At 41.3% G+C, this 22,890-nt stretch overlaps 2 protein-coding genes across 3 annotated transcripts in view; one reads left to right on the top strand and one right to left on the bottom strand.

Moving 5' to 3' along the window:
* The window catches only part of LOC307126529 (uncharacterized protein), a 1,210,917-nt gene that overhangs the window by 116,512 nt on the left and 1,071,515 nt on the right, over window positions 1-22,890 (top strand). The gene's annotated exons all lie outside the window — the stretch shown is intronic.
* On the bottom strand, window positions 770-11,202 carry LOC307127023 (uncharacterized protein). Of its 2 annotated transcripts, none has more exons than XM_079817956.1 (3): window positions 11,136-11,202; window positions 10,537-10,749; window positions 770-4,246 (listed from the first exon to the last, which is right to left on the bottom strand). In XM_079817956.1, the coding sequence occupies exons 2-3, from the start codon at window positions 10,691-10,693 to the stop codon at window positions 3,129-3,131; spliced, it is 1,275 nt and encodes a 424-aa protein (XP_079674082.1). In that variant the 5' UTR covers window positions 10,694-10,749; window positions 11,136-11,202; the 3' UTR covers window positions 770-3,128. The 2 variants fall into 2 exon arrangements, with proteins under 2 accessions (XP_079674082.1, XP_079674083.1); XM_079817957.1 differs by having other exon boundaries at window positions 989-4,246; window positions 10,609-10,749.

Raw genomic sequence — 22,890 nt, 5'->3', positions numbered from 1 at the left:
ACCAGAGTTCGATTGCTCCCCCCTCCCCCTGCCCCCGCTGGACTGTGTTCATATTATATTATTTGGATCCGAACCGGGGTGCGTTTGCGTCATCAAAGCAGCAGCTGTTTACCCGGTTGCTTAGTAACGACAGCGAGCGTGAAGGTGGCAAAATGCATAGCGTTGCTCACCTCACTTTTATATTTTTGTTTTTTAACTGTTGGTTTTGTTTCTAAAGCTTCAGTACGTAATGGCACTTGCGTCTATATGCCGCAAATGTACTGCAATGCTCTAAAGAATGCTGAAGACGAGCAGAAATGAGGTTTACAGCTCTCTGCTAGCAGTATGTCAGTCACGCTCGTCAGGAAAATGAGTGAAACACACACAAACACACATTTTTATCAAACCATACGTCATTAATATCGGTTCACTTCCGCGATTTAGTACGATTGTGTTCACATCAGCAGCGAACCGTACCGGGGTTCACATGAACCGTACCCCACACCACCCTTTTTAAGCGGACTCTGGTACGGTTTGCGGGTGCGCACCCGAGTTCGGAAGACCGCGTTCACATCATCCAAACGTACCGAACTCTGACGTCAATCGAACCCGGGTGCGTACTAAAACTGCTAGTGTGAAAGCACCCTTAAATTACACTCTAACATTAGAACCCAATTTTTTTCTCATGAATCTATAATTTGTTCCCTGGCTATTCGTTCGGGCTGAGGGCAAAGTGAAGTTTCATTTATTTCTTTGATCATTAAAACTGACATTTAACAAAAACAGACTGAGTGAAGATAATCATATATGCACACTTATTGCATTAACCATATATTATGTTTAATATTTTTAAAAATGTAAACGAAAAGAGGCAGGGTTGGGTTTTATATTTCTTTTTGTTATAAATATATGCAGTGAAGATTATCATGTACGTGTTGCCTCACTCTACATTTGTGTGGCTATTAATATGTTTAAGATTTTTTTAAATGAAAACAAAAAGAGGCAGAGTGGTGTTTTATAACATATTTCGTTTTATTGTAGCCTCAAATATACATACAGAGATAACCGGAGTAGCCAGAGCGAGCTGAGTGACATTATCAGCTGTTCTGTTTGCAGAATCACCTGACTTCCTCTGGAGTTCGTTCTCCTGAGTCCAACTTGGCAAGCTTTCCTGTAGCTCAAACAGTAGAGCGTGACGCTAGCAACGCCAAGGTCATGGATTCGATTCCCAGGCAAGAACTGACAAAAATGTAAAATGTGTACCTTGAATGCAATGCAAGTCGCTTTGGATAAAAGCGTCTGCCAAATGCATAAATGTAAATGTAAGTCTGAACTAACAAGGACGCAAGTCTGAAGTTCACGTACATGGTTTTGAGAAACGGCTACAAAATGTGCAGGGCTGGGGTCCTCCAGGACAGTTTTGAAAACTCCTGCCTTAACCAGGGGGTATATAGATAATGTGGTGCACTAGAATTGGTAGAGAAGTTTGCTCGAAATTGTGGGAAATTTGGGGAAATGTATTTGTAACCTGAGACATGCGATGCCAATTTGTGTCAACTCTACTAATGCACCAGTGGGCTCAAAAGATTTAGTTCGTCCGAGGAGAGAGATGGTACAACAGCAGTGAACACAGGGTTTAAGGTATAACACGTTTAGATTTGTATTAAAACACAAAATTTTTTAGCTCAGTATGTGACTTGTACCGAATGTTGATGATTTCCCTTTTTTCCTTCGTTACAGGGGTTAACTGGTTTTCCTTCTTTGAATGACTCGTACTTTGATAGTTCGTAAATGTGATCTTATTTTAGTTAGCTCTTTAAATCTTAACCAGTATAATTTTAACAAAGATTTTAGTCGGCACAGGAATTTACATTTGCTTTGAGTGGAAAAAACATTTCACAAAATCTCATTCTTTGAGTTTCACTCTATACTGGGATGAAATGAACTGTTGTGCAAGTCCACTTCTACCGGTTAAAGATGCACAAGTTCAGTTTCTGCGTCCTTTCAAAACTGGAAGAATTCACACGAGTTTCAACAGATTCACCCAACGGAAGGCTCGCCAGTCCGACCCCACCGTCGCAAACACAGGAAGAGTTGAGACAATTCAGTCCAAGAATGACTCGTCCAACGATCAGCTGAACATCACAGAACTCACATGGCCAAGGAACACATTTTACATACACATCAGAAGAGCTAGGGAATCTCCTGATGAACGTTTCAAGATGTCACTCAGATATATTCAGCTTCTCTCTGAACCCCATTTTCTCTCTCAATTTGAAGTATTAAATCTCCGGGAGCAGCAACAAGCCTCTCGCATAAGAGGCTTGTTGGAAAAGACTGATCTAGAATGCATGCCTGCGCCTAGACACAACCACAATACAACCCTGAAGTAGAGGCCGTGTCAACTAGACTGTACAGTCAACTTCAACTTCCCTCTGTACAGATGAAAACGACTAAAAACGCTGTATTATGCAGTGCAAACAAGTAATTTGGCTGTCATTTTGTAAATAAAAACATACGTATTTAAACGCGCCGGAACGCAGTGAGAGTTTTGCTTAAATCATGCGAGTGGCCTCAAAGTAAATAACTAATGATTATTTACAATGGAAATGAATCAATCAAAAACTTACTTCAGCTGAACAATAAGGTTTTTCTAGAGCTGATGTACAATAAATAATTGTAGTTTTATAATAGTTTTAAAATAATCTATTTTGTGAAAAGTGCTATTTGAATGAAGGTAACTTGACATGACTGAGGAGCTGAATTGCAGATCTGAGGCAAACATATCCACATCACTATAATCTGATGCTTTCACAACTGCTGAAAGGAATATGCATAGCACATGCTTACATATTCATTTAAATGCTCACTAAATCCCCTGCCCTAAGCAGTATTTCAGAAGTATTTGAGGGCTGGTGAAAAGCCTCTCTTATGTGAACCTCAAGGTTTGCTTGATTTCTGATGCCTCATGAAAGGCTTCTCTCCGGTACGAATTATCACATGAACCCTAAGGTTTTTCTGTCTGAAACTCAATCTGATGACATATAAAACCATTCTCTCATAAGTGAATCCTCATGTGGTACATAAATGTTACTTTATATCTGAAACACAGAGATCACAATTGAACGGCTTCTCTCCAGTGTGAATTCTTATGTGGTCTTGAAAGTGTCCTTTTTGTTTGAAACTTCCACACCGAGTAGGGTGTATGGTTTCTCTTTAGAGTGAATTCTCATGTGGACTTTAAGGGTTCCATGTTGTTGAAAACTCTTTCCACACAGTCGGCAGATGTAAGGCTTCTCTCCAGTGTGTTGTCTTATGTGCCTGTTAAAGTTTCCTTTTCGGTTGAAACCTTTACCACACTGTTGACAGGTGTAAGGGCTCTCTCCAGTGTGAACGCTCATGTGATATTCAAACCTTCCCTTTCGGTTGAAACCTTTTCCACACTGTTGGCAGGTGTAAGGCTTTTCTACAGTGTGAATTCTCATGTGGACTTTAAGGCTTCCTTTTGTAGTGAAACTTTTTCCACACTGTTGGCAGGTGAACGGCTTCGCTCCAGTTTGAATTCCCATGTGCCTTTTAAAGCTTCCTTTTCGGTTGAAACTTTTCCCACACTGTTGGCAGGTGTAAGGCTTCTCTCCAGTGTGAATTTTCAAGTGGTTACAAAGGTTTCCCTTTCGGTTGAAACTTGTACCACACTGAGGGCAGGTGTAAGGCTTCTCTCCTGCGTGAACTCTCATGTGAGCCTCAAGGCTTCCAAACTGACTGAAACCCTTCCCACACTGAGAGCATGTGTAGGGTTTCTCTCCAGTGTGAACTCTCATGTGGACTTTAAGGTTTGCAAGTTGTTCAAAACTCTTTCCACACTGTTGGCAGGTGTAAAGGTTCTCTCCAGTGTGAATTCTCATATGGTAATTAAGGTTAGCTTTTCGTTTGTATCGCTTTCCACACTGTTTGCAGGTATAAGGCTTCTTTCCTGTGTGAATTCTCATATGGACTTTAAGGTTTCCATTTTTATGGAAACTCATTCCACACTTTTTGCAGATTAAATTACTTATAGTTTCTGCCTTTTGAGCTTGTGAGGAAGTATTTTCAGTTTGTAAGCAACTGTAAGAGTTTTCTTCAGTTATGAAATCATTGTGTTTCTCATATTGATCTTTCTCTTTCATTTCATTCAAATCTTGACTCTCCTCTTTCAGCGCCATCAGGTCTTTCTCTTTCTCTTTCATTTCATTCAAATCTTGACTCTCCTCTTTCAGCGCCATCAGGTCTAAGGCAAAAAAGACGAATAAAAATTATAATGGCACAGAACCAACATACAACTAGATCCTCTACCCCAATGGTTTTCAAACCTGTCCTGTCCTGTTCACCATTGCATAGATTCGACTCATGTAAACAAAAGAGATAACGTGCACAATCTTTCAAACAAAGGAGAGAATGGTGCACACTTCGACTAAAAATCTTCACCCTGGCCGGAGTTTTCAAAAAAGTCCAGTTTCAATAACCGGATACTGCGTTTGCGTGTGGACGAACAGCCAAACCGTGTAGAAAAAGCTGTGGTTTTCGTGAAAAAAACGTGCGGTTTTGAAAATACTGTGTTCGTGTGGACAGGGCCTAAATTGGGTTTGTCTGATAAGGGAGACATACAAAATGTGCAGGGCTGGGGTGCCTCCAGGACAGGTTTGAAAACCACTGCTCTACCCACTTAGCTGAAACAGGTGTTAAATGTGTAGTGAATGAGACAGATCAGACTTAATTCCTTCCGAAAGTATATCTCCTTGTTCATTCACTCACCTCCTAAGGGAGTGACATCATCACCTTTAAAAAGATCACTGATCACATGAGCTTTTGGGAATTCAGGGGAGAAATTCTGACATGAAGATAATGCGAAGTTTGTGCCAAGCGGCGGACTTGTCTTTTCTTCAAAGACCTGCAACAACCCAGTTCTCTCCCTCTCTCTCTCATAAATACAACTTCAGCAAAGATCAACTGAAGTCTCAAGAGCTTGTATTATGACACTTTTTCAGTATTTGACGTGCAAGTATCAGACTTCGTCTTATTATTTGATACATTAAATATCACCAACCTCTTTTCACATACAGTGGGGCAAAAAAGTATTGTCAGCCACCAATTGTGCAAGTTCTCCCACTTAAAAATATGAGTGAGGCCTGTAATTTTCATCATAGGTACACTTCAACTATGAGAGACAGAATGAGAAGAAAAAAATCTAAAAATCACATTGTCTGATTTTTAAAGAATTTATAAGCAAATTATGGTGGAAATTAAGTATTTACTTGTAACTTCTTCTTTAAGAGGCTCCTCTGTCCTCCACTCATTACCTGTATTAATGGCACCTGTTTGAACTCGTTATCAGTATAAAAGACACCTGTCCACAACCTGAAACAGTCAGACTCCAAACTCCACTATGGACAAGACCAAAGAGCTGTCAAAGGACACCAGAAACAAAACTGTAGACCTGCACCAGGCTGGGAAGACAAAATCTGCAATAGGTAAGCAGCTTGGTGTGAAGAAATCAACTGTGGGAGCAATTATTAGAAAATGAAAGACATACAAGACCACTGATAATCTCCCTCGATCTGGGGCTCTAAGCAAGATCTCACCCTGTGGGGTCAAAATGATCACAAGAATGGTGAGCAAAAATCCCAGAACCATGTGTGAATGACCTGCAGAGAACTGGGACCAAAGTAACAAAGGTAACCATTAGTAACCAAGGCTACCATTTGTAACACACTACGCCGCCACGGACTCAAATCCTGCAGTGCCAGACGTGTCCCCCTGCTTAAGCCAGTACATGTCCGGGCCCGTCTGAAGTTTGCTAGAAAGCATTTGGATGATCCAGAAAATGATTGAATGTCATATGGTCAGATGAAACCAAAATAGAACTTTTTGGTAAAAACTCAACTTTGTGTTTGGAGGAGAAAGAATGCTGAGTTGCATCCAAAGAACACCATACCTACTGTGAAGCATGGGGGTGGAAACATCATGCTTTGGGGCTGTTTTTCTGCAAAGGGACCAGGATGACTGATCCGTGTAAAGGAAAGAATGAATGAGGCCATGTATCGTGAGATTTTGAGTAAAAATCTCCTTCCATCAGCAAGGGCATTGAAGATGAAACGTGGCTGGGTCTTTCAGCATGACAATGATCCCAAACACACTGTCCGGGCAACGAAGGAGTGGCTTCGTAAGAAGCATTTCAAGGTCCTGGAGTGGCCTAGCCAGTCTTCAGATGTCAAAACCATAGAAAGAGGGAGTTGAAAATCCGTGTTGCACAGCGACAGCCCCAAAACATCATTGCTCTAGAGGAGATATGCATGGAGGAATGGGCCAAACTACCAGCAATAGTGTGTAAAAACCTTGTGGAAACGTTTGACCTCTGTCATTGCCAACAAAGGGTATATAACAAAGTATTGAGATTAACTTTTGTTATTGACCAAATACTTATTTTCCACCATAATTTGCAAATAAATTCTTTAAAAATCAGACAATGTGATTTTCTGGATTTTTTTTTTCCTTCTCATTCTGTCTCTCATAGTTGAAGTGATGAAATGATGATGAAAATTACAGGCCTCTCTCATCTTTTTAAGTGGGAGAACTTGCACAATTGGGGGCTGACAATACTTTTTTGCCCCACTGTATATGTTAGAATGAAGAAACTGTTTTCTTCAGTCTGTTGGTTTGCTGAATATCAAATACTGTCATAACTTCATGCTTTTATTCATTACTCTACTTCAGTCAGTAGTCTTTCTTTGCATCAAACTTTAGGTTGTTTATTGTTTTGCACCCAAATGGAGTCCTCAATCATGCTGATCGCAGCTACAATGCATTAGGAAAGTATTCACAGCACTTCACTTTTTCCACACTTGGTTATGTTACAGCCTTATTCCAAAATGGATTAAATTCATTCTTTTTTCCCCTCAATTCTACAAAAAAATACCCCATAATGACAAGTGTGTTTGAAATCTTTTTTCAAATTTATTAAAAATAAAAAAACATGTCCATAAGTATTCACAGCCTCTTTAAAGGATTAGTTCACTTTTAAATAGTTTTTAAGTCGTGGTCATAGATATATCGATAGTAGATGCCTCATTCTACTGATCCGTGCAGTCGCTAATGAGGCATCTACGTATACATCTATGACCAAGATCTAATTTGACCTCACTTGCCGGAAGTTATGGCGGAGCTCAGAGACGATCGGGTTCGTCTGTTAAGAGGTAAAATAATAGCATAAATAGATTCAAAATAGATTATTTGATTGTAATATTAATTCAGTTACATGAAGTTAATTCAGTTAACTGATCCAAAAATGTATAATTGATAATAACGAGTTACGATTAATAATTCATATTTCCCCTTTGAGCTCATTTGTTACAGTACTGAAATTTTAAAAATGCGACACTTTGAGCACTGTTGAGCTGAAATCATAAACACCTCTGACTGGCCATTGTGCTCAAAACAAGTTATGACAGTGCCATACGTTTAAATGATCAGTAACACCTAATGATCGAAAACAATTTGGAGCGGCGTCTGTCATTTTAAAATGTCAAATAGCCTTCAAATTATAGGTTATAACTGCATCTGTCTCAGATGTAGACTGGTGTAGATTTATTTTAATATGGATCCCACACTCTAACCCAGACAAATGAGCTCTATTATTGGCACATGTTCAAGTTTTTATGTGGAGTGTGGAAGCTAAAGTAGGTCTATTAAAGGGATAGTTCACCCCAAAATGAAACATGATTTGAACCAACAAGTCACTGCTATTATAAAGCTTGGAAGAGCCAGGACCTTGATTGTGTTTGTCTGAAAGAAGAATGTCATATACACCTAGGATGGCTTGAGGGTGAGTAAATCATGGGATCATTTTCATTTTTGGGTGAACTATCCCTTTAATGCACTTAAAGGGTAACTTCAGTGATTTAGCATTAAACTTTGTATTTAAACTGGGTCATTTATGCTGTAGAAATGTGAAATTACTTTTGAATTTGGTGCCTTCTAGACTGAGAAAAGACAGAAAATGTATTTTTGTCTCATGTGGATGAAAGACAACAACTCCCAGAATGCACTTGCTTCGCTGCCCTACGAGGCCACTCCGTACACCATCCCCAGCGTCGTTTTGATCTTCATTAGCCTGACAAGCCAGACCCACATCAAGATGTTGGGTCTGGGAACACACCATTGACAGGACTCAATCCGAGGGGCGGGATAAACGGTTGTCTTTCAAATTCCCTCTGCATACAATTGGATAGCGCCATGACCGCCACAACCAACCAGAGCGAAGAAGGTGAAACCGAGCTAACGTTAGTTGATAGACTTTCGCCGTATTCGGTCGGCAAAACTCCGAACACATCTTCTTTTCTTAAGAATGACTTCAGTGCTGTTCTTTGTTCTTTTCTCAAATAAAAGCTTAACTCCAAGTCTCCAAGTCAACTCCGAGTCGCGGCCAAAGCTGATTCGAAAGACCGCTGTTCGCCAGCTTCTGTGTTTACGAGTAGCACGCGGAACCGCTGCAACTCTGCCGTGACGTGCCGTCATTATGTTAAACCCGCCCACCAACTCTACACACGCTGTGATTGGCCTGACTAGAGTTTGGTTTTTCCAGCTCTCAGGTCTACCGAGAGTTGCTAGACTACACTCGCGGCAAAATACATTTTCTGCCGCTAGTGTGCATCTAGATTTCTAGGCTAGATCTTCATAGTAATACAATAATTTCATTCAGTTAGAGAATAAACACTACAATTAAAAACTGAACGTGTCTTTTCAATAAAGTGTGAGTGAGCCGAACGAAAGTCACGGCACAGACGCAGCAGTGTCAGATTTCATTCATCACGAGAAAAGAGCTGAGCTGAGGTAACATTAAGTGCCAGTCTGGCACGTTTTCAGATCGCATATGGAAGCTAAACTATCACAGGAATTCAGTGAAAAGTTGAAACACTCACTTTACTCTGCATCGATCCGTTATGAATGTCCGTACGGCCGTCTGTGTCTTACATTCTGAGCGTGAGAGTTCTCCCCTGTGGGCGGGTTGATAACATGCGGAACAGCTCCATCTAGTGGCTGTAGTCTTTAGCCTCTGGCCAAAAAATCCTCCTATGACGCAAAATGATGATATTTGCGTCATGGGAGGAATTTTTCCAGAAATAAAATGCATAATTCTCTCATCTCAGGGGGATATGAGGGGGGAAAGTACCATAATTTGAATATACTACCAGGTTTCTACTAGGGGTGGTGAAAAAATTGATTATCGATTAATCGCGAGTATGTTATGGACGAGCATGAATCGATCATTACATTTTCAAAAATCGATTTTTTTATTTATCTAAACCTGACACTACCACCGTGTGTGTGTGTGTGTGTGTGTGTGTGTTCATTAGATGAATGTAAATCTGTCGTTAATGCTGAGATGATTCTGAGGGAACACTCTAGAAATCCTCCCGCCTCGCCTCCTCTGGAGCTCAGGCACATTAGCATTAGCGCGTTAGCACGGCTCAGATTCGCGCACAAACACCGAATAAACACCTTAAATCCTCAGATTTATGAGCGCTTCAGATGAGCGAGCGCGACACACATCGATGTGCACATTCGCGGGAATAAAGGCGATCCTGAGGACGCGATGAGCGGATCACACACACACACACACACACACACACACACATAGCCGGATTGATGCTGGAAACACACCGCCGCTCCGCTGCACCGACCCGCGGCTCCCGCTCACGGAACCGAACGGGCCTCGACACGAACCCGTTTTTCTTCTGTCGTTTTTTCCCCTTTTGTCTTTCTCACGTCAGGAAACGAACGAGAGGAGCTCGAGCGGTCCACGTGCTCCCGCCCCCCTCACGCGCGCACCGCATCCATCACTCTTGACATTTTGTCACTGTGTTCTACAGTACAGTATATAAGCTGAAGCTACAGTAAGTTGTTCAAAAATGTTCATTTTGTCTTCTTAATGATTAAATTGGACAATTTTCTTCTAGAAAGACAAGGTGTTTAGGTGGAGAAAAAACTTCTTCTTTACCTTGACATGTTTCGACTGCAACCTGCAGTCTTCCTCCACCTGAACACGTTGTCTTTCTAGAAGAAAATTGTCCAATTTCTACAGTATGTTGGTTCTGATCTACTTCCTAAAGGAAATAAGCCTTTCATTTATTTGTTATTGTTTAGTTCAACTTGATGAGTCACAACACAATGTGATGTATTCATTTCTGTGTAACTACACGACACTACACGACAAGTGCTTTGAGTTGTTGTTACTCAATAAAAGAGTTAAGTAATTCAGTAGCTGACTTTTTTTTTATACTGCAATCACTTTGTAGTGTATTTTCGTTTACTGTTGTGAAATGGAAAATCAATAATCGCTAATCGAGAATCGTTAATAATCGAAAATCGACTGTAATCGAATCGGGACTTCAATAATCGTAATCGAATCGAATCGGGAAATCAGACGGATTAACCACCCCTAGTTTCTACTGATACAAAGCCTAATGCTAAATCACTGAAGTTACCCTTTAAACTGTAAAACTGTAAACATTTTCCAGACACATTCATTAATTTCTGTAGAGCTGGACATTTTAATAAGGATCAAATTAGTACAGCTTTGAGAATAAAACCAACCTGTTTGTTCCTCAGTTTCTTCATGTTTGACTCTGAATGTTTCTTCAATCTTCATTTCTTCAGTCTCCTCTTTAATAAACGCCATCTTTATAATAGTGTCACGTGGATCTCAGTCACGTCTCTAGTTTTTCTGTGTTTGTCCTGTTTAAGATGAGAATAATTAACATAAAGAAAAATAAATCCAAACTAAATCTCTCAATCAGCTCAGTAGTTCAGTTAATGGACCTAAATTGCCTGATTTTAAAAAAAAACCACTCAAAACGAACATAAATTAATAAAATAATGTAAATTATACAGACCCTTGATCTATTAGGCAGTTTAGTTATTTAATGATTTGTAGAAATCGAGATAGAAATATAAATGGCGCACTTCGAATCACTGAATCATTTGTTGTGAACCAATTGATTCAATTGACTCTGAGAGTCGAAAGCTCCGGTTCTCTCGTTACTCGTTAGAAACTGAATTCTCAATGAATACATCAATCATCCTGCGTCGCTTTAAAAACATTAAACGCTTAAAACACAAACCTTTCTCCAGCCGAATCACAACAGACGCAGGAGCGCGGTGCATCCTTATGACGTCACAATTGGATACGAAAATAAAAGTCCCGTCCACTGCTGAGTCTAAAATCACAAAAGTGCTTAGAAAATTGCCTAGAAAAAAATCTATTAAAAAAGATGACAAAGTTCAGAGTTGAATATATTATTGAAATACATTTAATAGCACAATGGTAAGTTATCCACTATAGGATTACAGACTATAATAAGCCAAAATAGTATATCACTATAGTACATTAATTACCCTAAATCAAGACACAGTACACAACTTTTTTAAATTTAAAATTTGTAATGTTTGTATATATAAAATATATAAAACATACATTAAAAAAAATAATAATGAGGAAATACCGTAACTTCACAAGCAAATAAAAGGGATTCTAATTATAAAGATAGGTGTGTGTGTGTGTGTGTGTGTGTGTGTGTGTGTGTGTGTGTGTGTGTGTGTGTGTGTGTGTGTGTGTGTGTGTGTGTGTGTGTGTGTGTGTGTGTTGCAGACTGTCTAAGTCACATAGAGGAGAAAAAACTTTTAAAATTGTGGCTAAAATCACAACATTTGAGACCAATTTAGGCAGAATCCCCTCCCCTCGAACCCTGTGGCCTGTCCCTATCACACTGATGGCACTAAAACAAAATTCCAAGGTTTTAATTTATTAATAATATTAATATAAATTAATAAGATTTTATTATTTTTATTAAACATGTACACTGCTCACTTTCATATAAAAACCACAAGATGGCGCTAAATACATTTGAAACTGGTATACATTCTCACTATATATACAGCGTATATATACTGTATGCATGTATGTATGTGTATATATATATTTCAAGGTGCGTCAAAATAGACTTGGAAAGGAGGACTGGGTTAACATCAAGTGGCAGCCTGGAAAGATAACCCACACCTTCCAAAAAGGGGGAACCCGTTGTGGGGTCATTGTGATGCAGGTGATTCTATGCAACATGTTAACATTAGGGTGGATGTAATAACATGTACTGTATTTTTACTGTGTGTAAGAGAGTTCATGTTCTTATGCCATCCATACAGATGGCCAAGATGACCGTGACGGAATTTCCGAATATACCACAGATGTTTGACATTGACTCATCAAAACAATCTCTTCAAAATCTAAGATACATGGCTGAAGAAATTCTAAAAAGATCAGTTATCATTGTAAAAAAAAGGAGGCAAAGTCCTTTTAATAGTCTACTTATTTTCAGCAGTCTTCTGGTATATATAAATATATTTAATAATATATTCATGATTGTAAACAAATATATTTCCTTGCAGAGACAGTGGGTCTATAGTGAACGCGTTTGGCTCATAGCCAAGTGTCAGTAAGCACCCTGTCATGATCATGTTCATTTGATTGCTTTTATTGTAAGAAACCCCCCTAAAACATCTATTATACAAAAGAATATATTCCTAAGATTCTATTCATAACAATACAATAATGTATTTCCTTGCAGATATAGTGATAGAGAACCCGTTATACTCGTAGCTCAACGACGGCTGGCTGAACTGCGGCATGAGTCACATTGGAGTGACGTAAACTTCCCTCTTCGACTGATTGGCTTGAGGATGAGCTGTCAATCTAGAACTAGTGGACCAATGGTGATGCTAAGACCTGCCCTAATTTACATAGAACTCTAAAGCCGCGTTTCCACCGCAGGAACTTTACCCTGGAACCAGGAACTTTGGGGGGGAACTCGATGTGTTTCGACCGCAGGAACCAGGGTCTAAATGAAGTTCCGGGTAAATATTTCCCCCTCCAAACGGCCCTGCTTGCGAGGTGGTACTTTTGAAAAGTTCGCAAACTTTCGGGGGTGGGACTTGGGCGCTGAACATGCTGATTGGTTGAGCTCTCGCAGCATTTTTTTTTCCACCGCCATATTTACAAGTCTTTTGCGAGGTGGGTTTCGTGGGTTCTGCGTTCAGTAAATATTTTCTTTGCAACAATGGAGTTCAACAAAAAATTCGAATGATGGACCGACGACGAGGCTCAGGCTTTATTGAGCATATAAGCGGAGGAGGACATCCAGCGGGAACTGGAAACTGTGACCCGCAATGGAAAGGTATACCTGAAGATATCGACTCGGTTCCAGTCACACTGGAAAACAGTGCAGAGAGAAGTTGAAGAAATTAAGACAAGATTACACGAAATTAAAGGATAACAACCGGAGCGGTTCTGACCGGCGTATTGTTGGGACAGACCGTCCTTTTCTGGTGCAGCGGTAACGAAAGACTCGGCTAGTGCGTTGTTGGAAACCATCCAGGAATCCGAGTGGGTTGAAGGTAAATATCTCATCTTGGTATCATCTATTAAACTCGTTGCAGTGTAACGTTGCAGTAACTTTTTTCAACGGGCTTTTCCAGGTGTAACGAGTGGCCCTGATGAATTGCAGGCAACGGAGACCAGCGTGTTTTCCCCCGCGGTCACCAGTACGTTAACCCCGTGTCTCCTGCCGAAACACACACACGCAGAGGTATAAAGCTGACAAAAATGTGTATATATTTAAAAACTGATGTGTAATCCTTAATGGTTTTGAGTAGTTTTGTTGTTTTTAATTGTAAACTTAAATTGCCCATGATAAAAATGGCACACTGGACATTGTTCAAGCTGGGCAAACAATTGTTCATTATTTGTAGTGAAAACACTTTAAATAATTAATTGATGGTTTCTATTGTTTCGTGGTTGCCTTGTGTATTAATTTCCATGTGTTTCAGTGCAATTTTTCTACTTAGGGAAAAGGAAAAGGGACTGACTTTTCTTGATGCACTGAGGGACATGGAGGATGCTAACCGGGCCGTCCTGCAGCATGGACAAGAACTGACCAATATATGCAGCTGTTACTGGAGAGCCAGACCGAGGAGAGATGAGGAGGCAAGAGCTGGCATTCCACCAGTCAGAAGCGGAAGAAAGCAGAGGGACTTTCAGACCGGGTTTCTGTCTGTGTTCTTGGACAGTTTGTCCAGTCGTTCAAGAAGTAGCCACAATGACCAGCCGCTTGAATGAAGCATTTGCACTACCACATTTGTACTTTATATATTGTACATGTTGGCACAGCTCTTGGACAGGTTACTGAAAAATACACTTTTTTATATTGTTGTTTTCACATTTTATATTTTCATTTTATTGTTCTAGTAATTTATTTGTCTTTGCACACTTATTTTAATTTTGTAAGAACTAATCTGTCTAAAAAAAAGTCAAATGTGTAAAATGTCACTGTGTCTTTAATTTCCACATTCTAACTATATAACCACATTCTAATTGTATTCATATAGTGTAGGAAGCAAATAAAAGGGCTGCTGCTCGCAAGTCTTTCTGAATATGCACATAAACATATCTAGAAAACCCAAATATTTTATTTTTAAATGTATAACTATGTGAATGTAGTATAATAACTTATAACCACAACTTAAGTGAAGCCATAAGTGTGGTCCTGCTTCATTTCAAATTTGAGGAAGAAGTCTCTAAAATTATGCATTTAATGAAGCATATTGTAATACTAGTCATGTGACTTTTTTTTTTTTTTGTGAATGTTAAGAGATGTTATTGTGATAAATAAATACTTGCAGTCTAGTACCTAATCTTTCAACCGCTTAATTCAGTCTATTGTTTTCATTCAATTAACTTTTCACACATCTGTCATGAATGACTGAAACCTCATTATCCTTTTATAGAAAATATTTTGGAATTGAGCTATTACAACACATTCAGATTTTGGATTGCCCATCATCCCATTTTGAATTAAAATGGTCAAAGCAGGTGAAAGTGCACGTTTAAATAAGCAGTGTTGGTAATGTGTATGCAAAAGCAGCGCTGCTTGCATCTCCTCCACTTGTTATTGTTGCAGACAGTATCGCGCAAAAGTGATTCATGTCCGTCGGTGACTGGGAGGAGCAGTCGCGCGCATTCCCACGTCACAGGACTAATTTGCCTAATCTCCCCGGTACTTTAGACCGCGGTGGAAACGCAGATTGTAGCAGGTCTGGGGGAGAAAAAGTTCCTGGTACAAATAGTTCCGGGTAATTTCGGTGGAAACGCGGCTTAACTGCAACATTTGAAACCGGAAGCACAGAATGTGGAAACAAGAGCAAAGGAGAAAAGAGCACGGACATGCACAAAATTTAAATGAGCGCAGAAAACATGATTTTGTGAGCGATTCAGATCATTTTGAATTCATGATTCAGTTTTGAGCAATATCATTTAAAAAAAATTTAAATGTTTGATTTACGCTTATTATTTTTATTTCTGTGACTGCGTTGTTTGTGATTCTTGTTAACTTTGCATTGATTTTTCAGTTTTATGCATTATATTTTCACATGTGCTTTTAAAATTTTGATTCACTCTTATTATTTTTTTATGCGTGACCGCAATACATTAGGCTGGAATCTGGTCTTGAGAGTGTAACGTGCCATTGGGCCAATGGAGGCCTTTCAGAGCCATCAGATTTCAACTAAAATATCTTCATTTCTGTTCCGAAGATGAACGGAGGTCTTACGGGTGTCGAACGACATGAGGGTAAGTCATTAATGACAGAATTTTCATTTTTGGGTGAACTAACCCTTTAAGGTTTCCTTTCCACACTGAGAGCAGATTAAATTTCTAGTTTCTGTTTTTTGAGTTCTTTTTCGTGTGGAAGTCTTTTTAGTCTGTGAGCAACTAAAAGATGTTTCTTCAGTTAAATCATGATGCGTCCATTTCTTTCAGTTCTTGACTCTCCTCTTTCAGCGACATCAGGTCTACGGTGACAAAAAAAGACAAATACAAGTTAACCCCCGTTTAATAGTACAACATGAAATCAAGCAACATTTAGCAACATTTCGACCAGTGTTTAGGCTTTCCAACTGTTCCATATAATACAGAATCGTCCCGTATTTAGGACCAGTGCTGTGCAAGTTACTCTGGAAATGTAATTAAATGACTGATTTCTCCTTTTAAAAGTAATCACGTTACTGTTCTGATTACTTTATTTCAAAAGTAATTAGGTACATTACTAGTTACGTTACTAGCCCCCTACCCAGTGCCGCCGCTCCCACCACGCGCTGCGCGTAGGGCACCAAGTGCTCAGGGGGGCACCCCACGGGCATCATAGAGTAATAGCACTTAGGGCATCACAACGGCCAGCAGCAGGACTGCCCCTACCCCACCCCCTCAAACAACTGAATATAATAAGCTCTTTAGCCTGCTGCATGACATTTTGATCTGGTCATGTTGCATTATACTTTTTACATGTTTTACAGCGTTGTGCACTATAACCAAATGACACACAACAGTGTTGAGTTTATGAATGCTAATAGCCAATCAGAGGCGTTAAGATTAGTAATCGATGACACACTGGAGTTTTGTTCAGTGCGCAAACTCTGCACTCTCATATACATATACATTATGCTCTTGAGAGCAGAGAAACTAATATAAATAGGTTTTTCTATTTACAACGTATTTTTAAAGTGTTGAGCAATGTAGCCAATCACAAACCTATCCAATGATTTCTTGAACGCAACGGCCAATCAGACGTGTTAACGCTGGAGATTTTGTCCAGTGCTGAGATCTGCACACTCAAATTAGAATTTTCTCGTTAGAATTTAACTTGAAACACAAAATTGTAGACAAGTAGGCCAAATCATCGTACAGTCAGCTTAATCGATTAGCAGAACTTTGTGAGACCGCAATGAATTAAGATGAGTGACAGCGTAGTAATTATAAAAGGGAGCACGTTTATGCACGCATTCTATCCATTCCTCCCAGATAATCCATTCAGAATTTGAAGAAAACAAGTGTCTTGCTGCATTAGGTAAGGCGATGGTTAGCTATTTATTTTTCGCACTGGCTGCCATGCCAAATCACACATATGCTTGCCATATGCTGTCAGACTCCCCCTGAAATTGCCTCATCGACACGGCATCCTCAATAAACCCGTCTCCGGCGTGATAACTCCGATTGTTCGAATATAACAATTTTGTTAAATTGATATGTCATCCTCAATAAACCTGTGTCCGGCGTGTTGCCTCCGATCTTTCGAATATTGCTATTTAATAATTGTTTAATCAATACGGCATCCACAATAAACCCGTCTCCGGTGTGATGACTCCGATATTTCGATTATTCCTATTTAATAATTATTTAAGCGACACATCATCCTCAATAAACCTGTCTCCGGCGTGTTGCCTCCAATCTTTTGAATATTCCAATCTATTATGACCTCTGACCTGTAAAGTTGCCAGAATAATAATCATACGCTGTTTGTTAATTGGCCAGAGGAGAACTGGCACCCCGACTGAGCCTGGTTTCTCCCAAGGTTTATTTTTCTCCTTTAGGTCACCTGATGGGGTTTTGGTTTCCTTGCCACTGTCGCCTTTGGCTTGGCTTGCTCAGTTGGGGACACAACATTTTTCAACTAAGTATCCAAATAAATCTAATTATTGAACTAAATCAACCATATAAACTAAACTACTGATCTAAAGCCCACACTGTCACTGTATGATAATTGAAATGAACTGATGACATCACAGTTTTCTCCGGAATGGCTATACGGCTGAATAAAATTCTCTTGCATTATTTTCCTGTTTAACACTGTGAAGCTGCTTTGAAACAATCTGCATTGTTAAAAGCGCTATATAAATGAAGTTGACTTGACTGTTCAAATTATAGTGTTTTGTGAACATAACCCTTTATTAACCAGAGCGTTTATGCTGGGATGTGTAGGTTGTTGATAGGCAACACGCAACTATTTCATGGCATTGTATTTAAATATGTTTTTATCACAATAATGTTCTTGTCTTTAACAGAAATAAACTCAAAATAATGATTGTATTTCCAGAATCAGAATGCATATTTTTCTATCTCCATGCCGAGTCTGTTTTGCGTTTGTAGTACCCGCCTTGCAGGCGCTTACCAGTCAAAGTATGTATCAGGAAGATGATGTCACATGTGCGACTAGCGACTGAGACTTACTGAAAAAAGCTATTTCTCTTTTTTTTTTTACAATCTGATGATAAAACACTGCATTCTGTGAGCAACAATGTAACACAGTTGTTATGAATAGTGACCTTGGCTTAGAACTAGACTAATTACTATGTTAAATTACTCTGTAACTAAAAGAAGAATTAATTAATTATAAAGAAATTTGTTCAAGGGATTTATAGTTTTTTAGTCGTATGACAGACTTTTTTAGGGCTGTCTTTGGGTTTTTTAGTAACTTTCCTATTAAGCAAGTGACTGGGTCACTGAATGACAGAACCAATTAGTTCAAAACCCCGGATTGGTTTAGTGACTAAACACCACTGTGTGTGTTGCTTGCCGCAGAGACGCGCACCTCTTGCTGTGACTTGTTTGGAAATATTGTTCCGTAATATACATCCGTACTTGACCTCTGCAGAAGCATTCAATTGCACCAAGTCTGGCAAGACAGACAGGAGCGCGCAGCCAATGCCCGGTAAGGCCCCGCCCCTTACCTGCGGGCATATATATAGCCTGCACGCGCTACTGTACTCCAGTTGACATCCGCTTCTCATGATCTCTGCGTGTACACAACTCTGTTGAATTGACGCTGCTCACTTATTGTCTGCAGGAGGAAATATCTTTTCGATCAGCCTCCACCAGGCCTGACAGTTCTATTCTGCCAGGTTTTCTGTGTCTGCTCTCGGAGCCTCCCACGCTCTCTCGCGTTTTCCTGTCCCACGGCTGCCCGTCACGGATTTCTCTACGTTTTTCGCCGGTATGTCGCTCTCTATCCCTGCTTCCTCTGCCACCAGCTTGTCACGGGCCTGCCCGGCCGCATGTGGTGCGCTTATCGCCGCTAAGGACCGTTCTGCGTGGTTTGCTTGGGCCTCAAGCACGCGGAAGAGGCCTTGGAGAATCCAGAGAACTGCAGCCACTGCCTCGTGCTGCCTAGGAAACTCCTGCGACGCCACCTTAAAGTTGCTGCTACCCAGTGAGGCGAGCTCGACTTTTCGGATTCGGACGTGGGACACGGTGACGACAGCGCGCCACCGGGGGCCTCCTGTAAGGTGGTGCCGATCGGTCTGGGCCGAGAGATGCCGTTCAGTCTGAACAGAGAGACCGTGATTTCCCGGAAACAAAGGACTTTTCCAAAGATTACCATTTGAACACTTCCCCAAATACACAACAGCCCCACCCGAGACGCATCACACTGAGACACACACACCACACATCCACACCCTGCACAGCACCCTCTGTATAACTCACTCTCACCCACACTGAAAACTCATTCAAAATCTATGCAACGTTAAATGTATACAATGTGTAACTATGCATGTTTAGTATCATTTGAAACGTATCAGTGCGTCTGGTAAAATGGTCTCATTCTCCTAATCATAATGCAAACCTCCAAGAAGTTATGTAAGTTGATAAAAATACTATGTCTCACCAAAAGGTGACCCCCCACAGATCATCTACTCAAGTGCCTCCTGTATGTAAATAAATGCCCTCCTTTGCAGATGTCTAGAACCCATTCAAACACAGATCCTGGTTGCCCATTTGTGACCCCCCTGGATGAGGGACCAAAATCTAATTATAACCTCAAACACCACCATATGTGGTCTTATTGAATTATCTGGGTATTTAAGGGAAGGTGATACAAGAATCGTGGAGTCTGTATTGAGATTTCCCACACTGCTTGTGTGTAGTTTTTCATGACCAGGTAAAGATTTCTAGAATCCTTGATTCTTGAATTATTGTTTCTGTATATGATTGATTGATGCTTTTTTACTCTTTGAGTTGACTTTTGATTGATGTTTCTTACCTGGTTAATAAATCGTTATGCTTTAAACTTACTGCAACGCATTTTGTGTTATTAACTCAGTATTTCATGTTATAACCATAATAGTACGGATATCTGCTCAGGTTAGTTTAACACGGACTAAGACACGGTTTTGGTGAAGCTTAAAGAGCACACCGGATCGATGCTTTAGAGCTCCGACAAACACATTGGCACTAGGTAACGTATACTTGGACTGTAGAGGTTGATAGGCTAAACAAGTCTTTCCGTTTAGAACAATAGTAAATTGTTAGACCAATCTAAATAGGGCAACCTCAATTCCTGATTATTGCAATATTGTTCTAATTACCGTATACGTGGGAAACCACGGCATGATTATAGAAAGTTATCATCAGAATTAGCAAGTTGGTCGCTTGATTCTGTGATAATGGTCATGGCCTCTGATTGGAAACAGTTTTGCATTAATTAAGTGAATTCAGATCTAAGGGAACTGAATAAAAATATTCTGGAATGATCAACGTATTGCACGGGCGTCCAGAATATCAGTGTGTCGCCTCTGCCTTGATGACCAAGACTGACTAGTCCGTAACAGAGATCGTAAACCCGGCCGGTGCGAAACTCTAGACCGTTACTGGAATCTTGAATGCTGAGTATAACATAAGATAAACGATTTAAATTGAAAGACAAAGTATAAATCTAAAGTTAATGGTTAACAAAATCATTTAACATCTTTTCATTTAATGGAGTCAGATGAAACAACAAGGTAAATACATACAAAAGAATGTGTTTAAATTGAACTGTTTTATTGTGTAAAAGGAAAGACAGCGATACGCAGAAACACCTTCTCCCTGCCATTGGACGCCGAGAATTGGACCAGTGGGCGGGGTTTTACACTCCCGAGACACAACTTCTCTTGTTTGGGCTGACCAGCCTAACTCTGAGTTCCCCGAAGAGGACATCTTCATGGGCAACCTCCCGCTCGCCGACGAACCGGCCGGGTCCGGTGACGACGATGACGCGGGCCTTCTCGGGGTCTATTCTCCTGGATGTTTGTGAGCGAGCGGCCGCTCGTCTCAATATTGAGTGGCCAGCTCCACAGAGCGCCACCGACCAGGAGAGAGACATTTATGATGGGAAAGTGTTGTGAGCGCCTCCCGGCCCAAGGAAACAACTCTTTCCTGTCGTTCCAGCGTGTGCTAAGCACATGAAACATTACTGGAATGATCCGCTCGACTTCAAACACGGTCTCGCGGGCCTGGAGGTTAAGGACATGGCGGCTCTTGGCATGGGTGAGCCGCCCACTATAGAGCCCTCTATCGCCAGTCACCTCATTCCAGCCTAGGGAGGGCTGCTCGTCCCCCCTAAACCGGTTCTTCCTAATAAGATGGACCGTTTTTCTGCCTTGGTGCACCAGGCCGCCTACAAATCGTCGGCCTTGGCTGTTAGAGCCCTTATTGTCTGTTCGCTCCTTTCTGCTTACCAGGCAGAAATTCTGGAAGACCTGGGCCAACAGCTCGACAAGGGATCTCCCTCCCCTTCGCTATGGAAAGAGATCATCACGGTGAATGATTTCGTCCTCCGCAACGTACTCCATGGCGCTTTCTGTTGTAGGGGAGCGCGCGCTCTGGCTCAATCTATCAGGCCTCCCGCACAGCGAGAAGAGGCGCATCGCAGGCGCCCTGGTAGAGCCCGGCCAGGCTCTCTTTGGACCCGCCGTCGCACTAATGCAACAGCGGTGCGACGACAAAAAGAAGGAGGACGAGGCTTTTAAGTTATGTCTTCCTAGGAAGGAGGCTCCATGCCAGGCGCCCCCTGCGCGTTTGCCTAACCCCCCGGCGCGTCACTTTCATCAAGGCAAGGAAAGGCCCCGCAACAAGCCCGGCCCGCAACGGCAGAGCAACTCACCCTCGACCAAGCCCTGGGGGAAACCTACTGCTGCCGCCGCGGGAAAACCCCCAAGCTCTACCCCCAGCGACTCTAAACGCAAGCTGCCTGCCTGATGTTTGGCCGATGAGGGTTTGGGGTCCATGTTCTCGAGCGACAAGCTCTCTGGACTCGCTTCCCGCCCTAGAGCCCCTGTCCAAAAGACGAAGGGTCACTTCTGGAGGGTGCCCCCCTCCCATGGCTGCCCAGCCCATGTGTTCAGTGGACGTTGTGTGTTCTCCCCCGTTCAAGGGGTCTGTTGTGAGGACGTGTTCAAAAGCAGTGTCACCACACCGCACATGTTGTGTTCCCCTCACTCAGCTAATAAAGGCTTCGGCCCCATTGTTTCCCCGAAAACAAAACACACAAAAAAACACAAACACATTAAATCAAACGAATCAAATGAATTTGTTACAGAGTGATGTCCTCTCTCTGCAGGGAAATCATTTTTCTCTGCAAAGGGCGGACAGCTCTCTGAACCCACGCATGTAGATCCTAGTTTCCCCACTAGAGGTCGCCATTCCATCACAAATAAGCCAGCTGGCCATACACGAAGCCGGCATCGCTCGGGTGGGTACACTGCGTCAGTTTGGCGAACTGCAGCGGCTCCGAATGGGTGATGTGCACAATAGTGCAGGGCTATCGTCTGCAGTTTGCTATGAAACCCCCGCTGTTCAGCAGCGTTCTCTTTTCACACACAGAAGAGAGCACTGCCCACGTTCTGAAAGAGGAAATCTCCTCCCTTCTGAGCAAAGGTGCGATTCAGGTAGTACCCCCCAATCTGATAAACCAGGGTTTTTATTCTCGTTATTTCCTGGTCCCAAAGAAGGACGGTTCTCTCCGTCCCATTCTGGACCTCAGAGTGTTGAACAAACATTTAAGGAAATACAATTTCAGAATGTTAACTCATGGTTCGCTCGCCCGCGCCATAAAACAGAACGACTGGAAAGATTATTTTTTCCACATAAGCATTTATCCACCACACAGGAAGTTTCTTCGTTTCGCCTATTAAGGCGTTTGTTACGAATTCACGGTCCTGCCATTTGGTTTGAGTCTA

The sequence above is a fragment of the Gobio gobio genome, assembly GCF_949357685.1.
Source record: "Gobio gobio genome assembly, chromosome: 5".
In the NCBI taxonomy this organism is placed as follows: domain Eukaryota; kingdom Metazoa; phylum Chordata; class Actinopteri; order Cypriniformes; family Gobionidae; genus Gobio; species Gobio gobio.
The sequence above is the reverse complement of the archived record's forward strand: the minus strand, read 5'-3'. Positions and strand labels throughout refer to the sequence as shown.

Bases quoted from the DNA above. Each gene is read 5' to 3' on its own strand.
- LOC307127023 (XM_079817956.1), bottom strand. From the start codon at position 10,693: ATGGCGTTTATTAAAGAGGAGACTGAAGAAATGAAGATTGAAGAAACA. The intron at 4,247-10,536 runs GTGTCTGGAAAA...TTTTTGCCTTAG, and splicing joins CTCTACAGAAATTAATGAAT to ACCTGATGGCGCTGAAAGAG.